The 27,362-nt window shown below is 38.6% G+C and overlaps 1 protein-coding gene across 6 annotated transcripts in view; it reads left to right on the plus strand.

The window, feature by feature from the left end:
- RALGPS2 (Ral GEF with PH domain and SH3 binding motif 2) overlaps positions 1–27,362 on the plus strand; it is a 109,588-nt gene that overhangs the window by 10,420 nt on the left and 71,806 nt on the right. For 4 of the 6 annotated variants that reach the window (XM_057374931.1, XM_057374935.1, XM_057374930.1 and 1 more), the window contains exons 2-4: positions 12,189–12,320; positions 13,832–13,960; positions 22,397–22,447. In XM_057374931.1, coding sequence (XP_057230914.1) covers positions 12,264–12,320; positions 13,832–13,960; positions 22,397–22,447 — 237 coding nt within the window. In that variant the 5' untranslated portion in view covers positions 12,189–12,263. The remainder of the gene's footprint in view (positions 1–12,188; positions 12,321–13,831; positions 13,961–22,396; positions 22,448–27,362) is intronic. The other 2 variants (XM_057374936.1, XM_057374933.1) reach the window with 1 other exon arrangement.

Consider the following 27,362-nt stretch of genomic DNA (forward strand, 5'->3'; position numbering starts at 1 on the left):
GGAAGCTGGTTTATGCAGCACTCTGTGGTAGAGCAGCCCTGCTGTCTAATGTTTGCCAGCTCTGTCAGATTTATGGTGTTTATTAGCCACACACAACTCTCCTGGAAAATGCTACTCTGTTGTTTGTGAACCAGCTAGATTCTCCTGTCAGAAAGATCCTGTAAATCCCAATATRCATATTAATTATGCATTTAAATTGGTAGTTGCATTTGCTATTTTTGCTTAGGTGGTTTTCTTTGTTGTCTTGGAGGTAGTGAAAGATAAATTTGTATAGGTCATTAAAATATCTTTACTTTTAAGTGATAAACCTGTTTCAAAAGTATCACCTGCCAAAACACACTAACCATGTTGTGGCTGGTGACTTCAGGGTTTTTCAACAGTGAGGTACTAATACCCTATTTATGATGTGGCTAGTTCTCGTTTATGTTTAAATAACAGTTAGGACCAGCATGAACCTCCCCTACTTGGCAAGCTGAACACGAAACTGAAAGATTAAAGTGTTTTCAAGGTGCAGCCAAGCTGTTGACTTYTTCAGCCATTCTTTCAGCAAAAGTTGCAACTTGCTTCCTGGTAATATAGAATGGGGAAATACATTACTAATTTGTGTTTTGTTTTGGTTTTTTAGCTTGCTGATATGGATGATCTTGTCTTGGAGACAATAATGAAAGATCTTAATTAATTTAGTTAAAATATATATATATTTCACTGGGTTCCCCATCCAGTTCTCCCAGCTGAGTTTGTTGACCAGCACAGCTTTCTCTTCACTGGGGCTTTTTTGTTGCTCAGGCAAGGCTGCTTCCTCTTTGGTGTGCAGTGTCCATTCATACTTCTAATGTTGATAGATTWCCTTGTACCTCCAGAACAAAGACAGCTTAATGACAAAGCAATGTCAAATCTTTGTCCAAACTGTAACTTAGGTTACTCATTCCAAATACTTAGAAACTATTGCTCAGACCCTTTCAGTTCTCTGTGTTAGTCATGGCAAATTTTTTCGTGTTTTTTCCTCCTATTCARAATGCATCTTGCATGACAGCAAAAATGCTTGTCTTAGCTAAGCTGTGTGTTTATTTATGTGACTAAATTGTTTTAAGGCAACGATACAGGGCATGGCAGTGCTCAAAGAAGTGTATTTTCATTCAGATGAGGTGAAGAATTCTCTTTCATTGGTTTGTCCAGAATGACCAATATCTGTTGCTTGACAATAAGCCAGTGCTGTTGTTATTCTGGGTTAAAAGATATCCTCTCTTCAGGAGGGGGAAAAAAGATGTTTGTGCAAAATTTAGAACAGAATTCCTGCAGGATTTCCTGCCAGGAGTTGCCAGCGAACAGAAATGCTTACCTGGTAGGTGTTTTAGGATCTCAGGATCCTTGCTTTAGTTCTAATTGTGGTTTCCCTGAGCTTTGTGCTACTTTACCACTGTGATGGTTTTGGTGAACCTGGAAAAGAAAGCAAAGCATTTTCCAATCATGTTTCTAAGACTATTAGTATTACTGAAGTAGCAGTTCATAAGGGATACTTTTTAAAGGTGCTAATCTGTGAGCTTTTTAAAGATAAAGTTAACATCACCTTGTTGTCCCATGACAATAGGTTTTATATCCCTAATAGTGATAGCCTGCCTTATCATGCTATACTTTCTTGCATTATAGCATTCTAGATTTACTTTCTATCAGCTAAAAGATTAATAAGAAGATGAATGTAATTCTGTTTTTAGTTAAAGGAAATGTTAAATGGCATGATTTCCTTAAAAACAAAGTTATCTGCTATAAACAGTAGTTTACAGTGAAAACACCATTCTCCTTCAAATCTGTCACAGCTATATTGTGTACAGACTACTTTGTCATTACTCTTGGACCCAGGTTTTCCATTTGCCCCTTTTTTCACTTAAATCAATCTTTAATGTTTGCTTTCATTGGTTTGGCAGAAACAGACACAGCTGCATTTCATAAGCTTAAGGATATGTTTGAGTGGTAGTTATCCAGTTATCCACAGAATAACTCAAATAACCAAGTAGTTGGGTAGGATATCACTTGTGAACATACTGTGCTGAATTCATAGTGCTGGAATAATCTAAAAAATCCTGCTTGACAGAGTGTATCAAAGGCATGTCATTAATCTTTCCCCTGCAGTGTCTTTCAGTTTCATAACAAGAGTTTGAAGCTTGCTTTTACTGCCCTTAGAGGTATACAAATGATTTTGTAGAGCTGGTTCTTATTCTTTGCCAGCTGTGCTCTTCAAATTAATGCTTGTGCTGCTACATCTCAGTGTCTTTTTGATGTCTTCTGGAAAGCTTTGTATTCTACATCAGTTATGCAAGTTCTGTAGATATTTATTATGTCATTCCTTCTTTAGAGCARATCTTTCATCAATAATGTAGATAGATGGCTTAGAAATGGCTCCAGYAGGGCTCTCATTTATACTGCCCATTTACCTGAAATCGCATTGAGATTTTTCTGATGATTGTTGTTAGTGCACAAACAATAAATGTGTTTCCCAGAATTTCAGGCCTTCAAATAAATTCTTGTCTACCTTGAGTGTCTAAAGAGACAACATTGCCCTGTGGTCTACTATAAGCTTCTATTTTGATAACAAGAAAAAAGTCCGATACCATCTTAGAAACATACTAACTATTCTTTATGAAAATGTTCACTCTGAATTACTTCAGTTGAAGCAAGCATGCTCTTGGTCTCCAGTTTCAGGCACATTGAGTAGGTGACTGAAATATATTTGTGCCATCTGACTGCTGGAGTCCTGTATTTGAATTAACTTGGATTTGCCTGGTTTCTGTGTCGTGTTTTATTGGGCAGATGCTTCACTGGTCACCAGTTGCTGACTGATCTTGGGTGGAGAAAGGTATTTAATGTTACATGAAACTATGGGTATTTGGGTCTATATCTGTTCTCTCATAAGATTTAYTGAGGCCCTTCCAAAGGGGGTTAGAAATATGAAAAAGAGGTGAATGGGATGCTCAGATCAATAAGTAACAGGTTTATGGGTTGTTTGCTTGTGGAAGTTGGATACCAAGGGCTTGACACACTTCTATAAATGAATGCAGGGGATAGTGACACAGGCAGAAGATCCAGCTTCCTTCCCCAATGTCTGTTGTAGTTTCCCATAATAGTCAGCATACCAAACAGGCAATTCATTGGCTGATAGATTTTTTTCCTGTTARCACCATTTCTATAGCAATGGTGCATATTGATGCATGATGTTTAGAAAAGAATAATTATAAAGAACATAGTTGAAATGTTGTAATGGGTGTTACTGATACAGACTCTACTCACCTCTCCAAAAGCTGAATTTCAAGCCAGAGTAAGATATTGTGTGTCCTGTTTGAGAGAGGTCCTTATTGTCTACTCATGGCTTTACAAAAAAATACTGTAAAATGCTCTCTCAACAATATTTTCTTCTTTCTGAGTGAGAAAGTAAACATTTGGGGGAGGGGGGGAATTTTGTTGTCTTTTCCTTAAATGTCAGGCTATTTTGCCTTAGCAAAGCAAGAGTACAGTCGAGGTGGATGTACTGAGTCCTTAAYTCTGTGGATTTGGAGGCAGGTACTCAGCAACAGTTGGGATTTTCTCATCWCTCATTAAAAATCTGTCCTAGGATGGTTTGATCATCTTGGTTTTGATTTGGCTGTTTGCAGTGTTGGCTGTATTACTTAATGCCTACAGAAGATTATTTGAGTTGCATGGATATTTGAGTTTTCTTTACATCCCTGTGTGATGTGTAGGTTTACACAGAAGATTAAATTTTTCATGTTGCCTTATTGAAAAGCAAAAATAAAGCTAGGAATATAGAAGGCAGTTCTAGAGACTTTGTGTAGTGAGATGTAGTATTTTTGCTGATGCACAGTCTTAATTCTTGCCTGTTCCTCTGCTGTTTATACTATTCTCAAACAAAGCAAAACTGGGTCTAAGTGTCTCTGAAAAGAATTTTTGGATCCTGAAGTCTATGCTAGCAGCAATCAATGCTCCATTGTTGCATGCTCTTAAGTATGATATCCCAGTTCAGAATAGTRTCCACAGATGTGTTCTTCCTTTATTAATTCCACTGATATTGTGCCTGCACTTCTAAGCCATAATAACACTTTGCAGACTGGGCATCAGTTAATCAAGAGGACATTAGTCACTTAGTGCTCCTCTTGTTTGCAGACARACTGACAACTATATGGCCATGTGGTAGAGGTCTTGGAATATCCAATTGGGGATAGATTATCATCTTATTGAACTGACTAATTACTTTAAAATATTYGCTTCTAGTCTAAATCCTATTTATTTTCTTCGTCATATTTTTTCTTATTATTCTTGAAAATAAAGATTGGTAGCTCCTATACTTCAGGAATGTCGCTAGGTTATGTCTTCTCCTTTTGTGTGTCTTTGGGGCACGGAGGGATTCTCCTCTATTTCCTCCCTGAGCAAACCTGGATTTCTTCYTCAGGATGAGAGGAAATGTTGCTCAAAGAGGTTAAACTTTGGGTAAGCTTTAGTTATGGGAGGGAGATGAGGAGGGTAGAACCTTAYACTTTGATGTACTTTCTGTGCTAAGAGTTCCCTACTGCTTACTCTTTTGGCATATGGGAAGAAAACCAAACTATGTATTATAAATCTAGAGGTTCACTCTTCTGACAGCAATTGCGAAGTAATAGCCAGATCCAAAGGAAAAAAAGTTTTCGTCTGGGTGCTTTTCTCAAGAGCTACAGAGGCTTGTTGGTGATCTCTGAAGGAAGAAGACCTGATGATTTGTGAGCTGAAAGTTCTTCAGGTTTTGTGCAATTATTTTCTTAGTGCACCTACATTTCATCTTTTAACACTCAGACGCTGCTGGAGTGGCCTTTTGTTAGAAGAAAGCCAACCTCCTACAACCTCAGGCTAAACCTAAATAGTACGTACACATGTTCACATTTTTGCCTTACTCCATTTGTTGCCTGCAATGATCCTCTCCTTCTGCTTGATTCATGTTTGTGTGAGGGCCTGGATCTGCCACTGCTTGCAGCTGTGTACCCCTTCTCACACTAGAATTTGTTGCCTTGTGCTGGAATATCTACTAGCTAAGGCTGGGCTCTGAGTCAGTCCACTGAGGAAAGCTGCTTTTTTGTGTGCTGGAAGTCAGAACGGTAAGGATCTTCTTCCTATTTGTGTGTAACTAACCTGAAAAAATTACCATTTTGAGCTGAACCTCTTGATTATTGTTGCAAGTTGATGACAAACTAAGCTAATGGTTGGAATTTTGTAATAAGATTTGGTAAATGAGTAACTTGTGCCCTGGAAAATGATATTTCTGGCTTTCAGTTTTGGTTTTTCTTTCTTTATCTTATCCGAGGAAATGGGAGCTGCAAGTTGTACCAGTTTTTGAGATTAAAAAGGGGAGCACTGAGTATTGGAGAGCCATGGAGAGAGGTCTAGAYAGCTGGAAACTAAGATATGAATGAGACAGAGCCTTACTATTACTTTAATGTTATCTCTCTCTATTTCTCTTCTTCCTCCYCAGCCTCCTCTTGTTCCCAAAGCTGGAGGATGAGGTACATAAAAGCAGCACTAAGATTTTATTCAGAACAAATGATATTGAAAGTGCTCTGTGAATAGTGTCTTCTTAAAGAATAATAATTTTGCTTAATTGTCAGATAAAACCTTTTCTAAGATAAAGAGAATCCAAATTTAAATGAATATCTTTAAATGAAGCTTCTTTTTTATTTAAATCTTCAGTGTCAAACCTAATGAAAGAAYTTTTTGTTCTCTTTCTTGCTGTGGATTCTAATTTCATCTGTCTTGGAGCTTAACTAGCTAATACTGCTGTGACTGTTGTGCAACAGATGCTTAGGGAAAGAATGTATGTGTGACATAAGTGAGCTGTGTGAGTACAGAAGTGCTTTGAGTTTCCAGCAGAACTGTAGAAGGCCASAGTCTGCCTTACTGGGTCAGCTGTGCTGCTGGTGCAGTCAGAGAGGAGTCCAGCAAGAACTGAGGCAGCTGTGGCATATTTGCTATGAGTGGTATTATCTGAAAACTCTTCAAGGACCCAATTGCTGTATTCAGATTTTGAGTATAAATTTGCTTAATTTTATTAATACTTCTGGTTTATCCTCCTCGCAGTTCAACGTGGCAAGTGTATCCTCATGCAGATCTCAGTTTCTTAGCATAAACAAGCTGAGGTTTCCTGGTTTCCATCTATGAAAGAAGTTTCACTATCTTCTAAATACCTGCAGAATACCTGCAAGATGTAATGTGTATGCATTTCCTGTAAAATTTTTTTTGGAAGCAAGGTGACCAGAACTGCATAGAATACAGCATCAGTGTCTCTTTTGCAATGTTTTGCAGATAGTATTAGCACATGACTAATAGAAATATCTGGGTCTCATGTGGTTACTTCATGCTTACAGCTTTGGTGGCATCATTTCCAGCTGAACAGAAATTTTACAGGAATCAGCTCCAAGAGTTCTTGACTTGTTTTTTTTTTTTTATTTTTCTGTCCATCAGATAGTTTTATTTGTCCTGTATTATATTGCTTTCCTGTATTTCCAAATGTTTTATTGTTCTAATATTTGTCCTGTATTGCATATTTAATAACTTAGTAATCTGTGGTTTTAATTTTATGCTCCCCTGTCTGTTTTTGTCATGGCTCTACCCAGTGTGTGCCTTTTTGTGCTCTTATCTCAGTCTTCGYGAGTGGCAAATTAGGCAGTGCTTTGCCAAGATTCATGTGCCTGGAGACTTCATAGTGTGTGAGATTTTAGGTCTGGGATTTTATTATTTTCAGTGATATATTTCCTGCAGGAGAATGGAGAAATATTAAATTGYGTGAGCTCTGATTTTATGTCTTTTGTGGAAGTTTCTATTTTTATCAGTTTTGGTATCTTACTATCCTTAATAATGCTTACTGAAAACAGAATTAAAGCATGGCTTTAGGTGACTATAATTTCTCTTCTTTAAGGCTGTGTACATACTRTCTTTATTCTTACAGTGTATTAACCTGGCTGGGTTTCTGCTTTGGGTGGCTCAAGTAAAACTGAAAGATGTAGTTTGGAAGGTGCAATTTGTTTTTACTTTTTCTTTGCCTATTCCTTGATGACTCTCTGCTTCATTGTGGGGCTTTTATGTTTGTTTGGTGTTTTTTTTTTGGCGTGGAGTTTGTGGTTTGCTTTTTATTCGTATATTTGGTTTTTTAGTTTTTTTGGCTGTGAGTTGTTTGGGGTTTTCTTAGCAGTTGTCTCAGCTCTTGCCTTYTATTTAGATGGTAAGTTTTCTTCCAATTTCTGGGTGTTTCCACAAGATCAGGAGCTCAGGTTCATTGTATGTGGAACAGATTTTTTTGGTCCATACTGTTTTTTGGTCTCTTAAGTCTTTGGTARAGGCTCTGCATTTATTAATGATGATCCATGCAAGGCACTTTTGTTTTCTTAATGGGGATCTGTGATCAAAACAAATGACACTTTGTAGTGACATTATGAATAAGAACAAAGAGGATATGGGTCCTCGTGACTCTTGAGCTATTCATAAAACTTCACTTTGTTTCCTCAAAGCTTTGGTCCTGATCTGGGCAGGAAGTTTTAAATGTAATTTTAGGGTCAGCTTCTAAAATGCTGTTTGTACAGTATTTTTGGGACAGTGTTTGACCYAAACTGAGTCAAGAACATCTGCTGTGGAAGGGAGTCAGGTGTAAGTGTTCTAKTAGACATCTGTGAGAGTCCCATACTCTCTGTCCAGGTTCTTCCAGATCTTATATATATGGAGGGTGTAATTATGCTGACTGTTAACAATTAGAATCTCATTGATGTTGGAGGATTTTTGTTTTAGCAGCGTGGTACAAAATACACTGAAATCATGATGTAAATGCAAATTCAGCTTGGCAAACTACAGCAATTGCAGCATACAGTTGAAACACAACACCAGTGAGATCCCCATTCCTGGTCTCTGGAGTATGCTCACTGTCACGATGCTCTGTGTCCCMAGTCACCAGGAAGGAATATGTGGGTTGAAGCAAGCTCAAGCTCTCTAAAATTCCTTTGTTATGTGGTTTTGTAGAGGCCTGTCTCTGCTCCCATGCTGCTGTAGCTAACTCTGGGAGACAGTCACTTTTTCAATGGACTCGGGGAGAGGCATTTACAMCACCAGTTGATTCACTCAGCTGGGATGCAGTCAGTTGATCCGCTCCACTGCCAGAGCTGTTTATCTGAAACAAAGGGCACTTTCTGGCCTTTGTGCTGAGATCAGGTCAGCTCTGCAGCAGCCGTGCTGAGGCACACCCTGCTACTGCCCTTGCTCATCCTTACCGAGCTGCCTTCCCTTTGAGGGGATCTGCAGGTCAGTCCTTGGAGGGGAATGATTATCAGCACAACCTTGAGTGAATTTGCAGAAAAACTCACTGAAGGCAGCAGACCCTGCTTAGTTATGCTGGGATAAAGTTCATTTTCTCCACAGTATCTAGTGTGGGGCTGTGTTTTGTATTTGTTCTGAGAACAGTGYTGATACCATTGGAATAAGCTGAGCAGGGCATAAACAGAGTCAACTTCTCTGTTCCTCACCCCACTAGCAAGTAGACTGGGGTACTCAGCAAATTGAGAGAGAATATAGCTGTGACAGCTAACCCCAATGGGGTTATTTCAGGCCTTCAGTCTAGAGGAAGAAGATGGAAGGGGTGGCATTTGGAGTGGCTTTTGCCTTTCGAAGTCACTTCTGCATAGGATGGAGCCCTCCTTTCCTGGGGAAGGCTGAAAACCTGCCTGCCCATGGGAAGCAGTGAATGAGTTCCTTGCTGTGCTTGAGCACACAGCTTTTGCTTTCCATRCTGAACTGTCTCTATCTCAACCCGTGAGGTTTTTCACCTTTATCCTGCTGATCCTCTCCCGCATCCACTGTGGGGGAGTGAGTGAGTTGGCTGCATGGGACTGAGTTGCTGGCTGTGGCTAAGACACAACAATAGTCTAGATATTTTTATTGTTTGGGTGTGATGAATATTTGTATCAGTATTTTTAGTTTGCTTTCTACTGTACAGTATGTGTGGCATGAAGAGGTAGGAAGATCCCACAGAGTGTGTCCAGGCTTCAGGTTGGCATAAATGCTTTGGTATTTTGGGCTTCACATAAAATGCTTTCAATGCCATGTGTAGTGCATTTCTGTGCACAAAGGCATTTACTAAATTGGAGAGGAGAAACAGACTGGAAGTTCAAATTACTCAGTGTAATTCAGTTTTGGTAATTGGATATACAGGGTTTGCAGTGAAAGCTCTGACTCACTGTTGCAGTGTGGTGACAGACRTTCCACAGACCCAGCTGTGTTCCTCTGAAATTCTCTGCTCTTGATTACWTTCTGATATTGCTCTTTAGTGCTTGTTTTGGTGCTGAGCAGAAGGGTGRTATACAAAGCCTAATTTAGTTATTCCAGTATGAGGATGTTTTCAGTTTTTAAGTGACACACTGACCAAAACTGTTGCTGTGACTTTTCCATGTTATGCAAGTGGTGATGTACTTTTGAAAGCTACRTTAGAAATGAGAACATGGTAAAAGTTGCCAATTCTGCAACTTTAAGGTTGATAAATATACATTAATAGGAGTTCAGTACTAATTCAGCACCTTACTGTATCTCCACAAAGTGTGAAAAAATAAAAATGTATTTGGACATACTCTTGTAATTCAACAATGGGCATGAAATTATTGTTGTGTGGACAGTTTTGTTACAATACAGCTTGATGGCAGATGTTGTATTTTGTAATCTCAGTTTCCTTTGCATGCAGAGGCTTTTTTTAAATGATTTTCTACTTAGTTTAAAACAAAAAAAAAAAAAAAAAAAAAAAAACCAAAAAAAAAAAAACCCAGAACCCCAGTGTTCATGTTCCTCATAGAACTCACTTCTCAGCATGTTGGCTCTGCACCTCACTAAGAGACAGAGTTCTCTCAATTCCCATCACAGTAACCAGGTAGAAAAGGAAAACCTGGAGCAGTGTGCAGCACAGCTGTACCTTCCAGGCAGATCCTCTGATTGAAAGTCTGTTAAGAAATATGGGGAGCGAGTTTCTGTAAGTGGCTGTGGGTTATGTGAGACCAAACATTGAGAAAACTGGGCTTCAACATTTGCTGATAGAGGGATTCGTTTGCTCTTGTGGAGCTGAGGCTRATCTGCCAACTCTGTAGGCTTCTGTGATATGCATTATTTCTTTCTAAAAGCACCATCCAAATACTTCCACAGAAGAAGCCCCCAAGTTCAGTTTTTGTTTGTCCTTGCACAGGAGGACTTCACTAATTCTCTCCCTTTTTGCCTCCCGTTAATATGGGGAAGGGGAACAACTGAAGCCTATGTGAGCCAAATATGCGTTTAGTTTAAGCTTGGCTTTGTATGATACAGTTATGGACCAGATAGTAAGAGGAAATTATGCTAAATGTCATCTGTCCTTAAAAATACTGTAGTTTAAAAAATCCCCAATTTTTAAAGGATAGTTTTTTAGCAGAGGAGATAATTTTGGGATAAATCTACCATTTTGAGCATGTGGGAGGCCCRAAACTGGTTTTGAAGATGTGACACCTCTGTCCTCTACTGTCACCATACAAATGAAACTTGTGACACATCAGTTAGTTTTATTTCTGTGCTTTTCCCTTCAGTAAATGAAAAGGCTATAGGAGAGAGGCATTGAGGAGCTGTGCATTTGGCAAAATTCCAGAAGACAATCTGAATGATAATTGAGATAGGAAACAAGACAGCAGTCACACTTAGAAGCCAAAGATGAGATTTTTTTTTCTCTTTATGTGGTCTGTTAGTACAATACCAGCTAAAGCTTAAGTGCAGYTGAGTGCATTTTTAGTGGTGGAATCAGTCTTAATTAAAGCACATAGGCTGGAGTGTAACAATTAAGTGAAATGTAGCATCCTCTGTCCTGGGAATGAAACAGTTCCATCAGTTTTCCCAAAACAAGACGAGGTAAAATGTGGATGACTGTCCTGAATTGCAGAAGTGCAGCTCACGTGGTACTGGTAATATTCAAAAATACCTGGAAGCTGTAGTGTTTGACTGACATTTGCCACATTGCTCTCTTTCATTGCTGTCCTTTCTGTATTGCATTCCTATGGTGACACTTCAAAATTTGAGGMTATTTGATTACCTAAATATTGCTTTTTTGAGGATATTTTCATATTTAAATATTGCAGTTTTTTGCCTTCCAAGCTTGTCTGTCTGGCATACTTGTTTACGTGACTTGGAGATACAGCTTTATGGATTATTTTATTTCATTCCTTAAGCGGCCCTAAGTATGAGCTGCTATCATACCATTTCGTCATGTGGAATTACTCAGTTACGTGTCACTTCCCTTCTCCATTTATTTGCAGACCTTGCAATAGCTCTGAGTTAAACTACAAACCAAAAGTGAATTTCATARACAGCAGCAACTTTGGAAGCAATCAAACCTGCTACAGACATAGACCCATGGAAGCTGATTTATAATAGTTTTCACACTAGAGGGCACTAACAGCTCGTTAATTTAAGCACAACCCAATTTTTCCTCTCTGTAACTCTTTGGGGTTGGGTAGTCTTAATGTTTTTGCAGTGGATGCCAAAGGTTTCCATTTCTTTGCAGCTTTTTATCTGCAGATATGAAAAGTAATAGTGTTCTTGCAAGGATACATTAAAAGTTAGTGTATGGAGTTTTCCTTTGTGTGTTTTCCTGTTTGTGTGGGGKTTTTTACTAAGCAATCATTTTTGTCATTTGTGGAGAAAAGTATAAATGCAGCTTGTACTTTTAATTGCTTTCAATGTGATAATTTTTCCTTAAAGCTGGTGAAGGGGCATGTAAGACAGGAAGTGATTGGATAATACCTTGTTAAAATTTATATCTAATAGAGTTAACATCTGGAATAAACTTTTAAAAGTCGGTAATAAAAACATCATATGTGCACTGATGTTGCAGACCTCATTTTGTTAGGGCTACTGCATATATTTATATATTGATTCCTGGTATAGAGAAAATAATAGGGCAAAAAACTATGGCAAATTAATGCTCCCAGTAACTGATGGATCTTAATGGAATCTTCCATTGTTAATGTTGGTTTTAAGTAGGTAATTTAAAAATATGTTAGAATCTAAAGTCTGGACCTCAAAGTGGTATAGTCATTTTGGAAGTCCTTTATTTTTTTAAGGATTTTAGGCACTGGATCTTGATTAAAACCTATGAAGAAAGTGGTTTCTGATGCTTTTTTTTCTCTTTGTAGGAATGGTTATTCGGTTGCCTTGGAGATGATCCTGCTGCTGTAAATGTAGGGCTGAAGATTAATGGTGTGGGCAGTATGGACCTAATGAACGGACAGTCCAGCAGTGTTAATATTGCAGCTACTGCTTCAGAGGTAAGGATTGCAAACCTCAGTTACTGGGTAACTAAGTACTCAATTTTTACTTTAAGTGCACTTACTTTAAATGTAAGGTTTTCTTTTAGCAGGTCTCATCCAACAGGTTCTTGCTCCATGCACTGCTTTCCTATAACCCAGTTTAGTGTGAATAAAATGTGAAGTCCTAAGCTTTAGCGTACCAAAATAGAGCATGAGCTTGCATTTACTGTCTTACCATRGCCAAAGCTGCCTTTTTCCATGTTCTCTTCCATCACATCTAGACAAGGAAGCTTTTCTTTTCAAGTTTTAACAAGAATAGATGCTGTTAGCKTGTTAAGCTGGGCTGGCAAGACCTGTGGGAAAGTTCTTTTCTTTGACAGGTACTTGTGTGTGTATACTGAGGGGCAGTCTGGCACAGCAGCAGTGGAATAAAGTTGTTCCCTTTTGTCTCTTGGACTATATTCTGGCATAGGTAGGGGACCCTCCAGCCCATTAGAGCTTCTGCCCTCTAGAAATGAACAGCTCATGACCATTCCCCCTGGGAGCCTGTTCAGCCTCTGGAGAAAGAATCTTTTCTAATACCCAATCTAAACCTCCCCTGGCACAACTTCAGGCCATTCCCTCAGGAGTGAATGAATACAATCTAGGTCTGCATCTGTATACTAGAGGAAGTGATTGCTCATAACACAGATGTGTTGTTTTAATGTGAAAACCTTATATGAAACATGCRAAACCAATATGAAGTGTTAATTTTTTGAAACACATTTGTATTTTGCAGGGAAGCGAAATCTTATTTTGTAGATAAACAGTCATAGAATACTTAAATTCTTTATGCTGATTGTCTTCAACAGGAACATGTGTAGCTCAGTGTAATTTTTGCAAGCTTTCACGTTTTTACAAGAAAGGGAAGATTCGATARCTATTCCTTCGGGGCAGACTTTGTCTTTTTCCTTACCATAGTGGTATTTCTTCTGTTTGAAATTCAGTGTGACTGTATTGTTGTTGTTGACATTGTTGTTGTTATTACCTTTCCTGTCAACAAAATTGGAATTTAATTATGCGTTGAAATGTAACTGTTGGGCTTTGAGGAGCTCCTTTGAAATCAAGGTTTTATTTGGATTGGAAGGAATGTTAAAGAACAGCTCATTCCAACCCCCTGCCATGGGCAGGGACACCTTCCACTATCCCAGGTTGCTCCAAGCCCCATCCAACCTGGCCTTGGACACTTCAGGGATGGGGCAGCCATATATCTTCTCTGGGCAGCCTGTGCCAGGCCCTCACCACCCTCATAGTAAAGAACTTCTTCCTAATATCTAAATCTACCCTCCTTCAGCTAGAAGGAAATCCAGAAGTCAGTTTGAGAGTCTTGATTTTTTGCAGCCCATGTCAGRAGAAAGTATGTCCTGTGACTGACTTTGAATTGAAAATTTACCCAGTAGAAAAATCTTGTGAACAATGATGTTTGAAGAGAAATTTGGCTTTTGTGAGTGTAAAAGAGAGACAGAAGAAGAGGTGCTAAATATCCTCAGTGTTTTTGTTTGTTTCTGCAGAAGAGTAGCAGCTCCGAGTCYTTGAGTGACAAGGGTTCAGCTGAGCTGAAGAAGAGCTTTGATGCAGTGGTATTTGATGTTCTAAAGGTTACACCAGAGGAATATGCGGTAAGCAAGTCCRGGAATTTTAATTACTCTGTGTGTGAATCTCCTTTGCAGCTTTTCCTCTGCTTCTTCATTTTCTGTACTTTTTTTGCCTAACTTCTGTCATCCTTGGGTTTTAAAAACAGATCCTGTTCTTTAGTTTTTCATTGTCTCTATTCTGTTTAAAATTAAATTACCTTTTTGGGCTCTGCTGTCAGGTATTTTTCACACTCTTACATGTRGCATAGACCAAAGATTCTTAAGTCTATGTGATGCAGCTTAATTCTGACATGGATATTTTGGTTGCAAGACTATACTTGATCTGTACTTGTTTTTTTTGTTTTTTTTCTGGAGGTATTTTAATTTTCAGTTCTGTTAATATTCGCTCTGGGAAGCTTTTCTAGTTTTCTTATTTTGGGTGCACAAAATAATGAGATGTTTAACCAAAACACTGGGTGATTGTTTCGTTTTGTTTTTACACTCCGTAGAGGTGAGGACAACAGATGGTCCCTCTAAGTGATTCAAGTATGTTACTAGAAAGATTGCTAAGCTCTTACTGCATTTCTAATTCAAGTGATGAGATTCATGAGGAGTTGTCCTGGGGAGATTATTGATATGTGGTAATATGTGTCACAAAATAATCCCATTTAGTTTGTTCTGGTTTGTAATTGTTAATGAATATTTCAGTTAATTGTTAATGGCCAAATTGATTTTAATGAGAACACTGAAAATTTAAAGTAGCTGGATTATGAAGTGGTACTTACACATTAAATTCTTCTTGGCTAGGGATCATAATTAATTATGGGATTTATTCCTGACTGAAGCTCAAATCATGTGGTTTGGGCCTCTTCCTTGCACTGTTGTTGGGARCAGCTGGGCAATGAATCACCTATTTTCCATGGGAAGATGTTATTGGGGCTGGCTATCCTTCTAGTTTTATCTTATGATTCCTGTACATAAAGTAAATCTWAGTACTTGGGGAATTTAAGGCTAAGGACATGAATTCAAGTGAAATTATGCATTCAGGCCAGAATGAGCTTGTTGAATGGCTCTACTATTTACCAGTGGTGGATCTGTTGGGCAGCAGAATAGATCAGTCAGTCTCTGTGGAGCTGCTGCCACTCACTTTAGAAACGGAATATACAGAGGTGCCTTGTCTTGTATGACATTTCATAATCCTTTTGCTCCATCTAATCCTTCATCTCTCATATGCAGAAACCTTTGACTTCTGGTGTTCTAAATGTGCTTAAATCTTGGTTAGGTAAAAATCTGTATTCAAATCCAGTCATTTTCCTCTTTTCATGTAATGCCTCAAAGTGGTTAGGGTTCTGCTCACCAACAGGAGTCTTTTAATTAAGCATTTCACATTACAGTTATGAAGCTGTGCTTGTATTTTTGGTTTTTACTACTAGGTATAATTTTGCAGTTTTCTGAGTCCCTCAAAAGAAACATCTTTACTTTTAACCTTTTTCCTTTTAAAGTATCCAGTTCTTCATACCAGGTTTAATTTACTGCAAATCGATATTTAATAKCTTGCATGTAGAATTCTGAACAATTGAGCAAAATCATCAGTATTCAGTTCTTTGGCAAGGAAATAAGTAATATAATTTCTTTTTCAATATTTCGTTACACAGCTCCACTTCTTTGTTAATGTTTGTTTCCCCAGGCACTTTTATCTGTGTTTCCAGTAACACTTTATTGAGTACTGTCTTTTTCTGATCATTCTTGCTGGAGGTTGTAAAAATAAGTAAATKTGCCAAAACCTTAGGTACCCTGGAAGAAAAGTACCTTTGACCCTTACACTTGTTTTTATTTTATTGGCCACTTCCTTATTCTTCCTGGGTTTTGTCTGGCCATTACAGAGAAGTGTAAAATCTTCATCTGGGTTTCAGTGTTAATGTGAGGACCACCAGAGTGATGCAGTAAGGCCAAGCTCTTCATGATGAGAAAGTGTGTTTGAGGAGGTTTACTTGTAGCAGGTAGAACCTCTTGGTTTGGACATGGATATGCTGCCAGCTGCTTTTTCAAAGTATGAGAAAACTAGTTTAGTCTCAGCTCTTATAAAATGGATGCAGTGCAGGCTGTGGGCACATCTCTGTGAAAGCTGAACAAAAAATGCTTAAAAAAGGTCATTTATTTTAAAGTGGTAAACTTATGAAATAATCTGTGGGTTGCTAAGTACCTTATTTATTGAGAGGAAGTATAATGTGAAAAAGCCAGTAAAACAACAATAAAAGCAAGTTGCTGCACAAGAGGTAGTTATACACCTGTCTAAATAATGGTTTGGAGGCCTTGGCTCCAATGGRAAAGAGTTCCCATACATAGGTACTGTAAAGGTAAAGGTGAGAGTTAACTCTCACAAGTCAACATAAACATTGTGAGGTCCCATCCTGTGCCTTGCATGATCTGTTGTATTTTGTTCAGAACAGGTCACTGTGCACAGGGGGGAAAAGGACAGTTATGGCAGAGGAAGAACAAAAATCTGAAAGATAATTAAATTTGAGATATGCTGGAAATAAGATCCATGCTAGTGATTTCAGTACCAATGAGAGACACAGATGTATTTTCAGTTCCCACTGTCTCAGAGACATCACTGTTATTTCAAAACTCCATCTGTTTAATCATTTAGTGGATAAGAGACAAGTTGGACAACAAAAGGTATCACTTGTAATCCTGTATTTTCAAGAAGCTGCTACCAAGCCAAAGAGAAACCTGAGTGCAGATATTTTTTGTGATTTTATTTCCATATTCTCCCCTTTGGCAATCATCTAACACTGTCCTGAGTGCACAGGAGGAGTGCTGTTTCATTTAATAGTCCTTTGTCTCATAAGCAAAAGTCTGCCAGCCCTTCAAGGGGTCTGGTTTGAACAGTAATGGAAATTCTTGTTGTAATAGAGGTGTAACAGTCAGTTATAACCTTGTTAGCAACTGGGTGGTTTTTTCTTCCTAAGGTTGAAGGCTGCTTCAGGAAAGGCCAAGTTACAGAAATGGGTGATATCTTCAGGCCCTRTTGCTGCTGTTGCAAATTTATAATTTGCTCTATCACCTTGCAGCTTACAGAAAGTTTCCATGGGATGTGTTGAATACCTGCATGTTGCATAGATTTTGGGGAAGAAGAATCCTGCTCAATGGTTAAGAAGAAGGACATGTTTTAAGGATTCAATGGGCAGCTTTGTGGATGTAACTAGTAAGGAGACCATCTCTGATTTAAAGACCTGCTTTTAGGCTGGTCACTGCTCAGTTCTTTATTCCAGGGCTGGAAGCCACAGCCAGGCTGGTGCCAGGATTGCCCAGTGGTGTCTGGCCCTGCTGGGGGGGCCGTTGTGTGTCCAGGGTCTGCGTGGTCRCAGTGAATGCACCCCATTTTCATCCAAGGGAGAAGTGTGGTTTTGAGCACACAGGGCACAATTTGTGGGGGAGGGATCTGTTAGTGGTGCAGTGGCAGTGGAAAGGGGAGGCTGGTGAGGCTGAAGGAAAGCAGGAGGATGCTTGGGGACATGAGCTCCAAATTAAGGTGCTGGCCAACCTCAGGTTGAAGAAATATTTATTTTTTGCTTTACAGTAAATTCTTATTCCTTAGACAGCTACTGTTTAATTATTAGACTGTTTATTACTTTTTGACTCACTTTTCCATTTTATACTTCAACTTAGCCACGGTGGTGTAAATATTTGAGGTAGAATTAAGGGAAGCGCAGCTGTATAAATCCATTGCTTTTTTTCCACCTAGTTGTCTAAGAAGGATTCTTTATTCTTTGCCCTAGTCTCTGGAAGTGCTATGGAGTAAACTAAGATGCATGTGTATTTCTTTCTTTTTGATTCCAGTGAAGCTTTGTTCAAATGGTTGTTGGAYGGAAATATTGCTTGTTTTGGAAACAATGTGCAAATAGTTTATTTGAATATGGTTTTGATGAAACAAGGAGAAGTTCTCAGAGGCATTCTTATGACATGAAATACCAGGTTATCTACATCCTGTTATCTTTGCTTTGCAGAAGTATATTAGAGTAAATACGCTCCCAGTGAGAGCAAGAAGAAGCAACTTAATTGCATCGTGTGGAGGAGCTATTAATGATACAAGTTTTGGAGTGGACTTTGTGAGAAAACAAGCAGAGCTTCAGCACAGAAACTCGAATCCCCTGGTGTTCGTTCTGGACAGCAGAATTATTCTCCTACTGATGCTGAGCTTAACAGAGGCTTAGCTATTTTTTTCAGGGAGGAAAAGTATCCTGGCAGCCCAGAGAGACAGTGCTAAGCCAAGTTGGAAGGCTTAAATATAATTCCTTCTAAAAATTCAGATTAAGGAACAATTTATGAAGTGCTGCTTGAACCAACATGGCTTCAAGGAAAATCAGGTGATGGCAGTATTCTTCAGCAACCAGGATGCAGACATTTGACTTTTTTCATCTCAAACAGAAACTGAGTTTTTCTTTTTACACTGAGGGTTTCTGTCTGGGAGCTGAGTGGAAAGCACCCTGTCCTTAGGGTAGGTGCATGGCAGGAAAACTTGTAGTACATACAGCAAGTGGCCTGAGAGAAAGAGTTCATGCTTGAGAAGGACTAAGGACTAGAAAGGTGGGAATATAGCCCAGGTCTAATTTTCTTATAGGAATGTGGAGAGGACCTAAACACAGTGGTCTTAACTGAAACTAGAAGTTCATAATCTACAGAATTTTATGGAAGAAGGGTAATCCATGTGTCCTCATAGAAATGAGAAAGAATCAGGAAATATTGTACAATTTTATTTCATTAAGCTTCTCCATATTTCTCAAAGAAGCAGAACACAGAAATGTAGTTCTGAGTTGTTTGAATGTAAAATTGCTGACCAGCCAGACCTCCCCGAGAGAGGGGTAAAACCTCTTTATATGAAGCTGTGTGGTAATAATTTTAGTATTTTGAAGTACTTAATTGTTAACAAGTCCAACTTCTCAACACCCATGAGAGCTAAAATATTTCTAAACTTGGCTGTTGGAGACTCCCCAGGCAAGGTCTTCTATACATGCAAAGCTTCTATGGCTGTGCAGGGGTGGGGGAATATCCTCTGACTGCCATTCCAGTGTGTTAATTGGAAGATAATCATGTACTGCTTATAAAAGAGGGTTTTCTCTTGTACAGCTCTTCAGGTGGTTGCAAATTGGGAAATATATTACTGATATATTAAAAACATAGSTTTCCTAATCATATTCTAGAACTGTCATCTAGGATCTAGGGCATACAAACAAAACCTCCATTCAACTGTGCTTATGCAATGATGAAATACTTTAATATATAAAGTAATAGATGTATCACTTCTGTAAAGAGAGAAAATATCTAGTTTCCCTATCTTTGCATAATCAGAATGCTTTTTTAAAATAAGTAAGGACAAGTTCACAGTTTTCTATTGCATATGTAATTATTTTTATTTTTTTTAAATATGTGMAGCTGGCAGCTCCAAAACCAGAGAAGTTATGGTTGGCATGCTTCATGTAACAAGTTGATTTGAACACTTATAATTTTTAGTTTGAATATTAAAGCATTAAACCACATTTGGGAGAGGGAAGCTCTCCAAGAATTTGTATTGGCTGGGTTAAGGAGCTGGRGTGAGAAAAGTTAGTGCATTGTATCTCTCTCACTTGCAGAAACYAAACTAGGGGCTTTGCTTATTGGGGTTTAAATTCCCCTTGAGATGGTCAAGACAGAAATTTTTTGTTGCTGCTAAGAGTTGAGCAATGGAAAATAACATAAAAATCATAAATTATTTTTGAAGCTTTGTCATTTCAAGTGCTATTAATTAGATTGCCAGCCTTTCAGTCTGCTTTATTTTCTTACTTAGCAGTGAGCGAGCCCATTTTAAAAGAATAAAAATGCAGTTGTTAGACTTACGAATATAGACTTATAAATGCAAGCAAGTTAATGTTTTAAAAAATCTGTTTTGTTAAACGTAGTTTTAGACTCTAATGTGAGTTATGCTGTCTATCTACAAACTCAAAATGGCTTTTTAGTCATCAGCTTAGATATTCAGCTCTCAGTGGCTTGATTCCTTTGAATTATGAGCAATTTGCTAAGCACTGGGAACTGCTAATGGAAATTTCAGGCTCTGTAAGGAAGGACTCTTAATAAGGAATATTTCTTGAACAAGTGCTAATGTGATACAGTGTTACTTAAGATTTTAATAAAAACAAARAAGTGTCAACCCCCCCAAGCAAGGGAAAACCATCAGTCTAATGGTGCTRCAAGATGCTACGAGAAAGAGGTTTCTCTGTTAAAACTTCCTGAGAYTTTTTTGTCAGACTTTATTTTAATGATGTAATATACTTAGTAGCAATTTCAAATATTTTCCGTAATGAGCATTAATCCTGAACCTTAACACTTGTATATTTTTTCAGTGTTAAAATGTCTTTTTTAATATCCCTGTTTAAAATGTATGCATTCATTTTTATATGTGAATTCTGGYATGAAGTTCGAGTAACAGTTTTTATTTCATGAATATTTTGTATTGATCCTGTTTGAAAGTAATAATTTGATTTGGAGTCACTACTGAAGCAAGTCGAATTTAGCTAAGGCAGTTCAGGCTGATGAAGAGTCTGGATTCTGGATGGCTGGCAAGAAAGACAATTATTTTTAAGTCTTCTCTCTTCAGTGTGAACAAAAAAAAATACGTTTCCTGGCTCATTTTTATTGTGCTGTTATTGTAATCTTGTTTTAGTGAGGAGRATTTGCAGTGAGACATTAATAACCATTGAAATGCCTGTCTCTTCTGTAAGAATCTTTTAATATACCTTCTMTTTGAATTTTATTGAAGTGCCCATTGTTTTCATTTCACTTCCCAAACCAGCCAACTTTCYTGTTAATTTGCTTTACTGAGAAGCACAGTGATGCACGCGATCAGCCACATATTCACTGAAAATAACACATTTCTGRGAAAGCTTGATAGAGTTAAGCTCACAAATGGGAAACTGGAGGTGGAGTTCTGTGGTTGGTGTTCCAGCACTGGGCTCCTCACTGGAAATCAAGAGTTGACTCTTCCTGTAATGTGGCTTTAGTGCTGCCTGGGGTTGTTGTGAACCAAGGGCAGGGCACTTGCCCTTGTTGAACCCATCACCTGGCCATCAATCCAGCCCATCCAGATCCCTCCACAGAGACTCCGTGCCCTCAGCACCTCGACATTCCCACCCCACTTGGGGGTGTCTGGGGAAAAAAACAGCCACCTAAAGCAGGGCCCAGGAAAGAGAGTGTGTAAAAGTGAAACACATAAAGGGCTTATTACTTTCCTGATGTTGTTCTGCAAAATACCAGATGATCGTGTCTGGTGTGTTGGTTACAGACAAATGATATGTATCATTTTTGTGTTCTTACGATTGATTGTCAGAATTTCTGTCTAAAAGTGCATTTAGAGGTCAGGATGTGCTGCTAAGAATAGACTGGGTTGTCTTTGCAAAACACATCTTGCCTCATTAGAGCAGAGTCTCATTAGGGCAGGTGCATCTCTTTGCACATGCTGACTTTCAGCTAGTGCATGCCGTTAAAATTTTCCTGCAAGGTTGGCTTTCTCTGAGCTGTTCCACCATCCACAGTGACATCCAATGGCAGTTTTAATTTGTGAGAGTCACAAACCTGTCAGTGTGTACCTTGGAGTATATATGTGGGCGCTGCTGTTTTCAAGGAAATGGGAATAAAGCTGTGCAGCTGACAGCTGAGGGAACAGAACAAGGTCCCTGGATTCATTATTAAAAGAAAATTTGTGATGCCTAACTCGGATGGCTCTGGTATTTCTGGGCTAGCTACATACTCTTCAAAATAAATTGGTTTTTTGGGGGGTACATAGGCTGTCAGCAGTCCTAAACTGTAGAGGATTGATAAACTTTAAAAATAGGGATCTGTGAATATATTTCAAAATGCAAAACCTGGTCTTTGACTTTACTCTTTTCGAAGCTAAACAGGCGTCCCAGAATAAAAATGCACTTACTGACTTGCTGGAAGAGAGACGGCTGTGCTTAATTTTAACTGTTGCTGAGCAACTGAACAATTGCTTTGCTTAGTTACTCAAATATGGTTCCAGTATTGATTGAAAAATTGTAGGGATGTTTTGATAAAATTATATAGCACCTGGACTGACATTCAGAGTTTGAAGAGAAGGGTGACCTCCTTTAGCAGCTGCAGTCAGTTCCTTGTCTTCTTGGGGAGCTTCTCATATCATGTTTCTGAGTTCAAGCTCTTCCTTGCCTRTGTTACTGCAGGATTGTGCTCCAGAGAATAATTTCTCATAGTCTGTTTATTATTTGTGGATGTAAAACTGGGAGCACTTTATTCTTTGGTTTTGCAGTATGGCCCTGTGGTAGGAGCTGAAACCTCTGTAATTAGGTACAAACTGAAAGCTAAATAAGAAYAGGAAATAGAACAAATGCAGTTCTTGAGCAGAACAGCACAGAAATGGAATGCAAGGATAATTTTGGTCTTAACTTACTTTTCTTTCAATTTTTGTTCCAGGGTCAAATAACACTAATGGATGTGCCTGTATTTAAAGCAATTCAGCCAGAGGTAAGTATTTCATTGGCTTTGTTTTCCAGTTTAAATGAAAAAGTTATACCAGAGTATGAATTCTGGAATTGCAAAGTATATGTCTATAAATTGTAATTTTTATCCCAGTTCATACARCCCTGAAGCAGATGGTTTTTGTAACAGAAAAATATCTGGAACTWATAGTTTGTTTGCAGATTAATGCTAATATTTAATTCATCTAGTGCTGGAGATGAAGCATCTGGGATTTAGGGTTTCTGAATGACAAAAATCTTGATTTGATTATTCTGGTCATRATGTTTTAGATTTCAGCTACTGATACCTGTTTTAATACTTTATCCTATCCTGTGTTTCTATAAGTGCTTCACATCTCCTTTGGCAAAATGAAAATGGTTGTAATGTCATTCAAGATGTGTGTGATCTGTGGATATGTCAGGATAATACACTGATGGTTTGTGTTCTCTGGTTTGTTTTTATGTAATGCTGTATTCCTTTCAGATTTTAGCTCATTTCAGCATCTTCACAGTGACTATAATAAATGATGAATTCATTTCTCCTTATTTCTGTATCAACAACGTTTTCCTGTGGGCATTGTTCTGCACTTTTGAGGGTTTATTTTTTGGTTTATTGTCCATTTTATCAGTACTGTTGAAGTCTTTCTCAGGCCATCAGTCACTCCAGTCCATTACAAAGCAATTTCACTGGCAGCAGGTTTGTCCTGTCACTCTTGTGGCATGCTGAAGMATGTTTTGCTTCAGGTGGAGAAAACTGCTCAATCTCTTGGCTGTGATTATTGATTTCATTRTTTGTGTTACCTGGGAATTTTTTTGAAGGCTTCTCTTTGGTCTGTACTTGAAGATGTTGTCRTGATTCAGCTTTCATATGACTTTGCCAAGATACTTCCCAGCCCTTGTGGRTCTGTGTGGTTCATTYTTTGGTTTGTTGGTTTGTGGTTTTGAGGTTTTTGTCAGTGTAATCCTTCAGAGAGCTTTCCATTTGATCTGATTTGAACCTACATCACAGCAGTACTTAAAATTACTAAAAGCAGTACACAGACCCATGTATGAGGAAAACATTTAAAAGAGTAAAATGCTTTAAAGCTTTGGAGAAGAGCTTTAAAAAAAAAAAGAGAAATCCTATTAGAAGATCAGGATAAACATATTCTGCCAGTTAAAAGCATTCCCAGGCTATTCAGAGAAAATATGAGAGTGTAGGTGAATATATCTGTAAAGTAATTATTTGTAAGAAATCTCTGTGTATTGCATAAGAAAAAATGGTGTGTAACCTTCACTGGAAAATACCCATTAGGAGGGTGGCTGTTTGACTCCTCTGCAGTGTTTGCACACGAGCAGATGATACCTGACAGTGTGCAGATATTACCTGTCCATCAGTGCTCCTTTGCAGTACACAGAGGGCTGRTGTCTGATGTGTCTCTAAACTGTGTTAATTCCCAAAGGAAAAGGCGTGAAGATCAGCTTTCAGATCAGAAAAGGCTAAACACAATTCAGTTGCTTKTCTCCTGGTTTGCAGAAGGGAATATCAGACATGGAAGACTTCATTTACCTCACAGCATCTTGACAGCAGGTTAATGAAGTGTTGTAGATTCTGAGTTTCCTTCAAGTGTCTACCAGACTCTGCCATACCCACGTCTTTATTCAACTTGTAAATCTTTATCCACCCTTTGGCATGTGCAGTCAAGCATTGTGGAGTTTGTAATTAGGAAACCAAACAGCATTGAGCTAATTTCACCTGTATAAAAGGGCTCCTAAACTGAGGCTTTMATGAGTGACTGAAAGGCACTGATAGAATGGGGTTTCTTCATTCGAAATACTGATACCAAGTTTCTCAGCTCTCATCTGTATTCATGGTGGGAGATGATGAACAACATTTTTCCCAGTCTGCCATGATTTTAAAACCATGTTTATTGCAGTTTGTAATTCACCAGCAAATCTCTGTTATACAGGTTGTGAATCTCCCTTTGCTTCCAAATGGCAGAGTGGTATCTAAGCAAAAGTTTTTAGTCTTTAATGTGTGTTCATTTATTTTCTCAAGGTTTCTGAAAGATGTACTCAGAGATGCTTAATTTTTAAAATTGCTGGAGATGAATTTTACTATGTGAGAGTATTCTTTAAATAGGTTTTAAATTACGCTGTTGCATCCTCTTCATTGTGTTAAAATACTTCTTAAATTGTTATAGGTGGCTTTAAAAAAAGGCAGCATCAGAACTTCTTGATTATCTTAAAAAAAGCCAGAGCTGAATAATACTTTTCAAACAATATATTGTAATTTTTCTTTTAGCATCAAAATCAATGAACATGCTCACAGCACACCTACATAATTCTGCAGCCTATTGCTTCTATCTGTAGCAAGTAAATGAAATTATTTCTGTTTATATTGAAGTTTCTTAGCAATATTGTGGGCTCACATGTGTGCTTATGTTCCTGTACACTGCCCACTACAACTCACCATCTCATGCTTGGTGATGAGACAGGCTGGGAGCTTAGTGATGCCCACAGAATTTGGGATTAAGGAAAACAGAGGATCCCTTTACTTTGGGGGTGAGGCAGAAGCAGGGAATTGAACCATTACCATGGTTAGATACTCTGTAGTGACAGATCCTCTGCCTGAGCTTTAAGCAGGCTCCTTCACTCCGAGGRATTCTGGAAACCACCTTCCTTCTTCATTAAAAATGCTTGCAAGTTACTTCTGAGGAAAGAAAGGAGGAGGAATTACTGTTTCTTTGGTAATTAATAGTGGGCTGCAGTATAGGAAATAAAGATTATACAGAAGAAACATGTCTGACATAAATGTCTATCTGTATGGAAGCAGGCAATTTGCATTTTAATTTTTAGGGAGAAAACATTATGGAGCTGTCCCAGTCAGTCAGTCGTAAGATTTCTTTCTATTCTCTGGGAATGGCAAGTGTTGTGTTGGTTTTTGTTCTCTCTTTCTTGTAGTGGTTGTGGCTTTCCAGAGAGCAGTGACTGTAAAGCAAAAAAGGAGTCATAGACTTGCTTAGCTGTGGTGCTGGTAGTTGTGTTAACATTAAATAACAGCCACGTGACCCCTTGCAGAACATATCAACTTGCTTTTATTGGAAAATCTGATTATTTTACATTTTAGTACATTATCCAAAATTATTTGTCCATATGTATTCATACTGAAAATCTCTACTGGATTATTGTCTTTAACCTATTGAGCCCCTCTGCTTCACCATGCTAGGCAATGAAAAAATAATTCACTTATTCAGTATTCTTAATCTGTACTTATTCCAAAGTTGTGGAATGGTTCCACTATTAATCCTTTCTTCTTCTCTTCTCTTGTTGAAACTTTCCCTTTGACCTAGATAAAGGCTTCTGTGAGAAACACAATCTCTCTCTGTCTGCCATGTAGTGCAGGTTATAATTTAAATGTTCCCACAGTATTTTGTTAAGGAARATAAAATGCTGTATATTCAAAAGGGAATGAAAACCAAAAGGGGTTACAGAGGAAGTTCAGTTTTTGTATTCTTGACCCTAAGTCTTTCAGGTTTTCACATCGTTTTAAATGTACCACATTAAATAAGAAATTGGTGGTTGTAGTGATGTAGCTTCTGTGCCTGAGTCGACTGGCAGACTAAGGAAATAACCCTGGGGAATACTTTATGTTTGAAACTCGTAGTGGAAAAAGTAGAATACTAGAGGATTCCCTGTTGGGACTGTATGGGACTGCTCCAGGCCAAATCTGGAGAAGGCAAAAACCTTGGTGGCTGCTCTTCTGCTGGTACCATTGTAGGGCAGTGGGATGGGCAGTGCCAAGGGCAGCGAGTTCCCACAAACAGGTTCTAGAGCAGGGCACGAGGGTTCTGAGCAGGGCTCCCCGAGGCAGAGTGCTTGGGTGGTTATGTGGAGAAACCTGAGAGCAAAGGGAAACCACTTTGCTGTTTCTAGACAAGAGAAAAGAAAGCTGGCTGCACGGGGTGAGGGGTCTTGCAGGTGATATGGAGAAGCATTTCCTACACTTCCTAAAGGGAGGGGGGAAATGCTTTTGGAGCTCTCAAGGCTTGGTGCTTCTCCTGTGTCTGTCCTTGAAYGGTGGATGTTGACTGTTGAAGAATTTGAACTGGTGGCACACTTCTTGAGTGCCTGTGTGACTGTGTGTCAGTACCTCTGGAAAAGGATTTGGATGTGTGTCTTTCCCATCAGGAGCAGAATCTTTTGTTTGGCAGTATTTTCAAATCTCTTGCCACTGATATCTGTCACCTTGTGAGCCCTTAGATGTACAGGGCCAGGGCAGTGGGAAACTTCTGCCCAGAATCATAATGAGTTTTTCACTTAGTGGTAAGAATTGAAATTGAAAAAGCCTGAATTGGTAAGAAATTACCATGTTTTCCCTAAACCTGAGGTGAGAACTAATTTTTGCATGCGGTTAGGGAAGGTTATCAGGTGCCAGTGGATGAATTCCTTGTGTTCCTTTGAGTGCAGAGCTGTGATTGTTATTCCAGTGGAAATTAGAGATGCCTGAGGGATAGRGAATGTAATTAAGAGTCTCTTGGATGGCTCCCTTCTCCAGTAGCCTGCTGTCCTTTGGAAAAGGCGTAATTCTGGGCTCTGCAGTTGTCTCCTCCATAGCCATTGAAGGATGGGTGCATTCCTGTGCTGAACATGCCCAGTTTTCCAGGACTGTTTAGGTGGCACAGCTTCCTAGTGAAATTTGGAGGAATGGCCCTAAGTACAAAGCCAGAAATTCCATATTCTTCGCAGTGCCTATGGCTAGGAATCTSTGAATCTTCTCTACCAAATACCAGCACACCACAGACTTCAAATAGAAGAATTCAGGGTCCCTCACAATTGACATGAGATTCTTTAGTAGTTTTGGGACATTGGTTGGAAAGAAGTTAAGAAGTTCCTGATTWAAAAAAAAACCGCAAAAATTAGACTACCCAGAGACCCAATTC

The sequence above is a fragment of the Malurus melanocephalus genome, unplaced genomic scaffold, assembly GCF_030028575.1.
Source record: "Malurus melanocephalus ecotype Western Australia unplaced genomic scaffold, MMel_1.1 scaffold_236, whole genome shotgun sequence".
Lineage (NCBI taxonomy): Eukaryota > Metazoa > Chordata > Aves > Passeriformes > Maluridae > Malurus > Malurus melanocephalus.